This window comes from Schistocerca serialis, chromosome 7 (genome assembly GCF_023864345.2).
Source record: "Schistocerca serialis cubense isolate TAMUIC-IGC-003099 chromosome 7, iqSchSeri2.2, whole genome shotgun sequence".
NCBI lineage: Eukaryota > Metazoa > Arthropoda > Insecta > Orthoptera > Acrididae > Schistocerca > Schistocerca serialis.
Window position 1 is genome coordinate 336,320,424 of NC_064644.1, and position 9,899 is coordinate 336,330,322.

Genomic DNA, 9,899 nt, shown 5'->3' on the forward strand with positions numbered 1-9,899 from the left:
GGAATTTATCTGGCAGACTCTTGAATGTAGACATAAACTATCCCAAGAAAGTCTGTTAACAAAGTTTAAAGAACCGGCTTTGACTGATGACTCTAGGAAAATACTACAACCTCATACATATCACTCACAAAAGGATCATGAGGATAAGATCAGAATAATTACAGCATCCACTGAGTCATTCAAACAATCATCCTTCTCACGATCAATATGCGAATAGAACAGGAAGAAAACATAATAACTGGTACAATGGGACATACCATCTGCCATGCACTTCACCGTGGTATGCAGAGTATAGATGTAGATGAAGACTATCAATTGTTGAGGCTCATAGCCACAATTCTTTATCATGGACTCTTTATGGCAAACTTTTTTGCCATGCCGTGCAAAGAACTGTGTCCACTTGTAGGTTTGATTCAAGGAAAGCAGAAAGGTGAAAGTTGAGTCATCTGCTGCATTACTGAATAACATACTGATTGTAAATGAAGAAAAGTTGCTGAAATACTTTTCAAGACGGCTTACTTTAAGCATAGAAAAATAAAATATCACGTCTTTTGTATTTGCACATTTTTTCAGTGGCAACTGTTCTCAAATGATTAGAAGGAAACTACTGGTTAAAAATATCCAATTATCTGAAACTGTAAGCCTCACATCATAGAGCAATGACAAATTGGTTATTTTTCCATTGTCGTCATGTCTATTATGACACTTCAGATTTGAGTAACTCATTGTCCATTGTTCAAAGAATTTGCAGTGAATTAAGACTGCAAATTACAATTGGTAATCTGAGGGAAGCATAAATTGGCAACCATCTATACAACTATTTTGAAATTTTTTGTATCCATCCACAATAGAATTCTGAATTCCATTCATGCCCACGTCCTTATGACCTTTAAAAGCCCCATAACTCTTTCTTACCAACGGAGATTCATTTAATAGTCCTCTGAATAATTTGAAATTATCCAAACAACTAATATGTTTCATCCCACCCTGAACAGAATCGTATACCAGGAACAGTAAGGTGACTCAAACCAGAAGTGAATAACAGGAAAATCTTAAACTCATACTGGAATATATAAGGAAGTGTCCATTGCATATTGTTGGCCCTGAACAGTGTTACTGTACTCTGAGAAGTAGTCAAATTAATTTTAATATACAACATAGTTGCTGTCACTGAGTTAAGAGACATTTGTTCCATTATTTTGTAGTAAAACCTTTTCTGATTTTCAATCATCTGACATAAGATAAATCATTTATATTATTTGTATTACATCACATACACTTAGAGTAATACTTTTTTACAGTTCCAGTGTTAAAACAGTGCTTTAGGTGTTCAAATGTTGTCCCTTGTTGTTTTTCTTTCTGTCTGCAGTTTCATCTTTTTGAGCCAATAATGCTAACATGGTGTCTGGTTGGGAAAAGTGGCCACATTGCTTGTCAGGAAAAGTGTTCACTCTAATAAAAGTTAGTTACTTGCATACATCATGCATAATACAAGGGCTATCCACAAAGTACATTACATTTTCGTTTGTGTCCGTTAGGGGCAGGGCTAGCGCGGCCATCTTGGTGTCATGGCATTCCGCCGCTCAGTCGGCATCCTGCCGTGCTAGTGAGAGGTTCGTGCTGTACTCTGTTGAGTTACTGTGACAGTTTGAAATGTCAGCGTTAATTGAAAATGCCGCGAAGTGTGAAGTGCGTGCTGTAATAAGGTTTCTGACTGCAAAAAACTGTACACTGTACACTTTGTGAAGTGTATGGGGACAACATAATCACTGAAGGTGGAGTGCGTCAATGGGTCATAAAATTTAAAAATGGACGAACTAACGTTCACAACGAAGAGCGAAGTGGAAGACCCAGCATAATGACTGCTGAACTTGTCGAAAAAGTCGATGCCGTGGCCCGTGAAAACCGTAATTTCACAATAATGGAACTCTCTATGAGTTTTCCACAAATTTCACGAAGTTTGTTGCACGAAATCATTACCGAAAAGCTTGGTTACCACAAGTTTTGTGCAAGATGGATACCAAAAATCTTGACAGAGATTCACAAAAATCAGCGAATGGCTGCAGCGTTAACGTTTTTGGACGCTTACGAGAAAGATGGCAACTCATTACGTGATCGCATCATTACTGGTGACAAAACATGGGTTAAGCATGTGAACTGCGAGATAAAATTGCAGTCAATGCAGTGGGGGCACACAAATTCCCCCCAAAACTCAAGAAATGCATGCAGACAATGTCGGCAAGGAAGGTGATGGTGACTGTCTTTTGGGACAGAAAAGGTGTGATTTTTGTGGATTTCCTGGAAAGAGGCACTACAATAAACTCTCAAAGGTATTGCCAAACTCTGCACAACCTCAGAAGAGCAATACAAAACAAGTGCAGGGGAAAGTTGGGCTCAAAGATCTTGCTGATTCACGACAACGCTTGGGCCCACACGGCAAATGCCACTCGTGAAGTTCTCGAATCTTTTAAGTGGGAGTTGTTTCCTCATCCGCCGTACAGTCCTGATCTGACACCGAGCGACTTTCACTTATTCCCAGCAATGAAGGAGTGGTTGGCTATGCAGCGTTTTGATGACGACGTACAGCTTCAAGAAGAGGTAACCACGTGGTTGAAGGCACAGGCAGCCGAATTTTACGACGAAGGAATTTCCAAGCTCATCCATCGCTAAGATAAGTGCCTTAATTTAAATGGCAACTACGTAGAAAAGTAGTATTTAAGTGTGGCTTTCATCTGTATATATTTAAAAAAATTTCCAATACTTTATTTATTTTTAATTCCAAAACGTAATGTACTTTGTGGATAGCCCTCATACTACACCTCAAACTGACTTCTAAACCCATTTATAGACAAAGCTATCCCTTTGAGATGACTTTCAATTAGTTAAATTATATTATTTAAAACCATTTTGTTCTTTTATATTTGGCCTAATACAAAAACCTGATTCAAAATGGTCTGCTGCAGTCACTTGGTATTGTTTCAGATGCTAGATTATCACAATGACTACAAGATATATAAAAAAATTAGCAAGCCTGGACCAAGGGGTGGTGGAGGGGGGAGGGGCCGCAAACCAGGGTATTTGCCCCGGATGGCAATTTTAGGGGAGCGCCAAATACATATTCTTGAAGAAAACAAACTTGGGTCACCAAGTGCCAAGCATCCAGTGTATGTTGGCCTATTAATTATTCACATGATTTTGAAACACATCCCAGTTGGTTTTTGAACACATTCTAAGTTGACTTCTGAATGAATCGTAAGTTTATTTTTGAATGCATGCATAGTATATGTGATGTCTCTGCCAGGGGAATGCCCATGTCATCTAGAAATAAAAACTTTCCTGCAGACAAAAGGGGCCGGGCTATATGAGCTGAGCCGAACAAACCTAAATGATTAAATGCCAGTCGCCGTTTGTTTATGTAGTTGACTGGGTGTGCGAATGATCAGTGTTGTTATAATTTTTAGCAAAATCCACAGATTCAGATTACCACACTGGAAATAAATGACTACAGGAATAACAGTTAAGAAAGATTACATATTATCTTCTTGATGTATCCCAGAAAATGAAATTTTGACAGAAAATTTTTGCCCGATTGCTACACCACCAGTTGTACACTCCGCTGTTAGCAACCACTTTAAGTTCTATTCTTGAAATAGGGTGGAAAACCCATTGTACGAACATGTAATAACACCTAACCAGAGAATAAATGCGGATAACTGACCCTGTGACTCTGGCAGGATTAGTGAAGTTAACCGGGCATGAGTTTTGACAATGGCAGGAATATTTACAGAATTAGTGATGACAAGATTGTTTGTTAGAACTAAGAAGGAGAAGAAATGGTGACATCACACAAATCATACAAAGAATATGACAGTTAAAGATATATATAAAAATTTCATGCTACTACTTTTTGATCTCATGCTTGATAAGCTGGAGCATATGAATGACTTGTGAAACTATTTCCTAACATTAAACATTTTGCTTGTAGTAGGCCTAAAAGACATTTGATATTAGTATTCCATGAATTATGTTCTGTCGTGTTGTTTATGTGAATGAAGTACATAAAAATGACCATTTGTGGCAAAACACTTTTGCTTATTTGGCATATGTTACAATTGCTGCAATATTAGAGAGGCCTATTTCATTTTACTTAGCAGACAGTGACAAAATAGACGTAATCAAATCGAGAAACCACGCCAGTTAAAAAATTGCTCTGAGCACTATGGGACTTAACATCTGAGGTCATCAGTCCCCTAGAACTTAGAACTACACTCCTGGAAATGGAAAAAAGAACACATTGACACCGGTGTGTCAGACCCACCATACTGGCTCCGGACACTGCGAGAGGGCTGTACAAGCAATGATCACACGCACGGCACAGCGGACACACCAGGAACCGCGGTGTTGGCCGTCGAATGGCGTTAGCTGCGCAGCATTTGTGCACCGTCGCCGTCAGTGTCAGCCAGTTTGCCGTGGCATACGGAGCTCCATCGCAGTCTTTAACACTGGTAGCATGCCGCGACAGCGTGGACGTGAACCGTATGTGCAGTTGACGGACTTTGAGCGAGGGCGTATAGTGGGCATGCGGGAGGCCGGGTGGACGTACCGCCGAATTGCTCAACACGTGGGGCGTGAGGTCTCCACAGTACATCGATGTTGTCGCCAGTGGTCGGCGGAAGGTGCACGTGCCCGTTGACCTGGGACCGGACCGCAGCGACGCACGGATGCACGCCAAGACCGTAGGATCCTACGCAGTGCCGTAGGGGACCGCACCGCCACTTCCCAGCAAACTAGGGACACTGTTGCTCCTGGGGTATCGGCGAGGACCATTCGCAACCGTCTCCATGAAGCTGGGCTACGGTCCCGCACACCGTTAGGCCGTCTTCCGCTCACGCCCCAACATCGTGCAGCCCGCCTCCAGTGGTGTCGCGACAGGCGTGAATGGAGGGACGAATGGAGACGTGTCGTCTTCAGCGATGAGAGTCGCTTCTGCTTTGGTGCCAATGATGGTCGTATGCGTGTTTGGCGCCGTGCAGGTGAGCGCCACAATCAGGACTGCATACGACCGAGGCACACAGGGCCAACACCCGGCATCATGGTGTGGGGAGCGATCTCCTACACTGGCCGTACACCACCGGTGATCGTCGAGGGGACACTGAATAGTGCACGGTACATCCAAACCGTCATCGAACCCATCGTTCTACCATTCCTAGACCGGCAAGGGAACTTGCTGTTCCAACAGGACAATGTACGTCCGCATGTATCCCGTGCCACCCAATGTGCTCTAGAAGGTGTAAGTCAACTACCCTGGCCAGCAAGATCTCCGGATCTGTCCCCCATTGAGCATGTTTGGGACTGGATGAAGCGTCGTCTCACGCGGTCTGCACGTCCAGCACGAACGCTGGTCCAACTGAGGCGCCAGGTGGAAATGGCATGGCAAGCCATTCCACAGGACTACATCCAGCATCTCTACGATCGTCTCCATGGGAGAATAGCAGCCTGCATTGCTGCGAAAGGTGGATATACACTGTACTAGTGCCGACATTGTGCATGCTCTGTTGCCTGTGTCTATGTGCCTGTGTTTCTGTCAGTGTGATCATGTGATGTATCTGACCCCAGGAATGTGTCAATAAAGTTTCCCTTTCCTGGGACAATGAATTCACGGTGTTCTTATTTCAATTTCCAGGAGTGTATTTAAACCTAACTAACCTAAGGACATCACACACATCCATACCCAAGGCACGATTCGAACCTGCGACCGTAGCGATCACGCGGTTCCAGACTGTAGCGCCTAGAACCGCTCGGCCACTCCGGCCGGCAAACCACGCCAGTCTTGGGTACTGTTTGTATTAACAGCTTTCCAGTAACAGACAATGATATATTGATTTTTTAAGTAGTAAAATGTTTGATACACTTTGATTAGGTATAGATTCTTTTGAAGAAAGGAAAGCACACTCTGTAAACCTGTGGCAAGATTAGAGACAAAAAAATGCTGGGACCTTTGCCTCTGTACTTCCGCCTCGACTGACATCTCTGCCCAAACTCTTTGCCTTTACACGTCTGCTTATGTCTGTATATGTGGGGGTGGATAAGTATATACCTGTTCCTTTTTCCTCCTAAGGTAAGTCTTTCCGCTCCCAGGATTGGAATGATTCCTTACCCTCCCCCTTAAAACCCACATCCTTTCATCTTTCCCTCTCCTTCCCTCTTTCCTGATGAAGCAACCGTGGGATGCGAAAGCTTGAATTTTGTGTGTGTGTTTGTGTTTGTTAGTGTCTCTATTAACATACCAATGCTTTCGTTTGGTAAGTTACATCATCTTTGTTTTTAGATATATTTTTCCCACATGGAATGTTTCCCTCTATTATATTCATACTATTTTATTTTTCGCTTTAAGACCTCTATTGTGATACCATATAATATGTATGTCCAAAATACGTAATGGGCAGGCCTCTATCAACAATCATGGTTTAGTGAAAATTCAATTTCCCTTGAGTGGCCACTTTATCCCACCTTTCACTACTCCGCAACAACATGTTAGACACCAACAGTGACAGCATTTTTATTGCTATAAAGAACTCAATAGAATCTAGTGGGGTTACTACAGGTTCCGACTGCCCAGGGACAGGGAGGGTTACATATGAGATTGTTCTCAACAAATTTCTTAAAATTATTTCAAGTAGTTAACCAGAGAACTATTACAAGAGGGTAAATTAACAGACCCAAAGTTTTTTAATCAATTAACATAGCAGAGTCAATCAGTGACCATAAGGCTGTGCTATTGTCAGTGACAACACCAGAAGTCTTAAAAGGAATATTAAGAAAGGTAAACAAATATTTTTGTTTGGGAAGAGAGAGACAGGAAGCAAGCTGCAAAGTCTCTGAGTAGTCCATGTCAAACATTCAGCTCTTGGTATGAAGCCACGAGTAAAATTTAAAAGCATTGTGCAATATGCATCAGACAAATATGTGCCAAGCACTGTTGTCAGGAATGGAAAACTCACCATGCTTCAACAACTGTGTTAGAATGTTGCCATGAAAATAAAGACATTTTCATCACAGATCTAAGCAAAGTGTAAGACTTGCTGATTTGACAAACAGATGCTGAACACAACCAAAATGGGCACAACCAACAGCAATGTGAGAAGAATTCAGTTAATCTAAAATTAAAACTTTGCCAAACAATCTGCCCAAAATTGCTAAGTAGGGTTGGTTTTACATAAAGTAAGAAAGTGATCTGGAGTCATCTATTCTAGTTGTCATCAAACTTTTCTGCTCAAGGGGCAATACTGATGTTGCGGGTTGGCACCTTGGATTGTGTATGTATCAATCTTATTATTAACTGATAATCTACTAAGTTAGTATGTTATGAGCTGCAACAGACTATCTGTAGTAAGGGTATTATATGTTGGCTCCAGCCCCCCCCCCCCCCCCCAAGTACTGATCATGAAGTCACCACCATTCGGAATGTTTTGTGTCAACTGTGCTCTGTTTCAGATTGCTACCACCCTCAGTGATGCAGTAGTTGTGACACTATGACACTACAATGCCTGACAAAGTGCTGTTAAGTTGTCTGTGTGGGTGGATGATTAATTTATTAATAACAGTCATTGCACTTATAATTAAATGCAATATGAGACATGAACCAAATGTTTTGAATGTCCTTTTTCTTCTACCTACTGCACTGTATTACAACAGCCTTAATTTAATTACGTATTCCTTGTTACAAATATGTACCATGTTTGAAGATGATCATTCATTTGTGAATCTGTTACTTCTGCTTCAAATGTATACCATAGCTGCTGATTGGTGCAAATCACACACACCCATAAGTTGTCAGTACTGGAAGACAAACAATCAAACATTCCCCACTCACATCTTTTAATCCACAAGGACCATGCTACTTAGCCCTATGCCCCTGAGGTAAATGGCCAGATATACTTGCTTCATGGACAAATTCACCAATATCAATTAAAATTAAGCATATCTTAAAATATTATCATCTCCTAAGAGGCTCTTAACTTTAGCTGACTTTTAGGATTTGGCTGTAGTTGCTAGATACATATGATTATAAAACATGCCCAAGGACCATGGGCCACAGTTTTACAGCTACTGATCTATTCAGCTGCTCTGTGACCATATTGGTGCAAAGGGAGAATGTGACAGACAAAAGGCCACAATATTAAATTTGGTTTTCCAGAATTATGGATGATTTATAAAACAGTTCATCCTTTCAATCATTGCACAAATGTTGAAATGGTGGATGTTGCGATGAGTGCTTGTATGATAAATATTAACTAAAATTGCCCAAGAGATAAAAATACATCAATTTACAGTAGAGCATCAGCTCACTCCCAGTTACTGGATTCATAATGGGTACCAATGAATTAGAAAGAAATGCACGATTCCCACTTTCAAGAAGGGTCATCAGGCAAATGCACATAATTATAAGCTTATGCTGACAATGGCAAGTTGTTGTAGAACTGTGGAACACATTTGCATACAGTTCCACAATGCCTTCACATCGAGGTTCCAGAAAAACATATGGCCTTGTTTGAATTCAGCCAGCTAAGTATATTTATCTGTCAAAAATGACGATACATTGACGATACAACATTGAAACAAATAATTTTGTATGTCTTGGTGTTACAGCCCCCCCCCCCCCCACACACAATACAACTGCTTTAGAAAGCTCTATAAATTGTCAGTGAAGTCGTGGTTTAAGTTACATTTTTGTGCAAAATGTACCAATATAACATAACAAAAGCCAACTTTGTTGACATTAGCATGACCTCTGTGTAGTGCTGATCATAGTGAGAAATTTTTTTCCTTCCTTTGTCATGTCTATTGCTGATGGTGGTTTTATCATGTCATTGACTGTCATTACACTCACTAAATTCAATTAAATTAGTGAAATAAGCTCCTTACTAATAAGTTCTTGTATGCAATTTTTCAGCTATCCTGCATCACTGTCACTGATTGCCTCACAAAAAGTGGATCTCAAGAGTTTAATTACACATAACTTCCATTTAAAGGACACAGAGAAGGCAATCCAGACTGCTATATCAAAAGAAGGGAATCCTATTAAAATAATGCTTCACTGCAATTAATCTATACACCCTTCAAAAGTTGCCTCCTCACAAATACATAACCACGTGTGTTATTGTACTATTGTACTACATCTTGCTATTTTACATTCAAAACTTGGGAAAATTATTATATGATAAGTAAAGATGAACTATGTTATTTTTCTTCACTAGAAGTGTAACACATTTATTGCATTGACAGAATAAATTGTTGAATAATCATCAATTCTATTATGTAAATGAAATTACCTTTTGTGAGTAATGCTTTTTGCTGATTTACACCCATAATATGAAGTTGACAGTATTATGAAAAGGATAGTTGCTACTCATCATGTAGAGGAGATGCTGAGTCGCAGATAGGCAGAACAAAAAGACTGTCAAACAAAGTTTCCTTACTTCTAGCCAGAACTCAGTCCCAAATACTGTTGCCGCATTGTTGCTTGGCTCATGGAATCCCCCTGAAGAGCATTAACATCAAATTAAGTATTTCCAGCTGCAACCCCTCCTTCCACAATTACATCCATCTCTTCAGTTTTGATGAGTCCTTAACCCTCACCAACACAGTCCTGCAAAACCATGTCAATGATGCATAGAACCTCCTTGCAGTACCTTCTCTCCATTTGTAAATTCTCCTCCTGCAATGCAATCCCAAATTTCTGGATCCCATTCCACACACTGAAATTCTTGCCCTCCAGGAACTAGAACAGCATGCATAGTGCCACCTCAAAAGACTCTCTACCCTATTCAATTCTTACTCCTGCCTTGGACTACCACTATCCACCACCTCTACAGCAATGCCCAGACAACCTCCACATC

General features: G+C 40.8%; 1 protein-coding gene across 1 annotated transcript in view; it reads left to right on the plus strand.

Annotated features, from left to right (window-relative positions):
• Nucleotides 1–9,145, plus strand: part of LOC126412372 (sorbitol dehydrogenase-like) — a 135,366-nt gene extending 126,221 nt beyond the window's left edge. Inside the window, exon 8 of the mRNA XM_050081941.1 lies at nt 8,954–9,145. Within this exon, the coding sequence (XP_049937898.1) occupies nt 8,954–9,107 (154 nt within the window). The 3' untranslated portion in view covers nt 9,108–9,145. The remainder of the gene's footprint in view (nt 1–8,953) is intronic.
• The last annotated feature ends 754 nt before the right edge of the window (nt 9,146–9,899 follow it).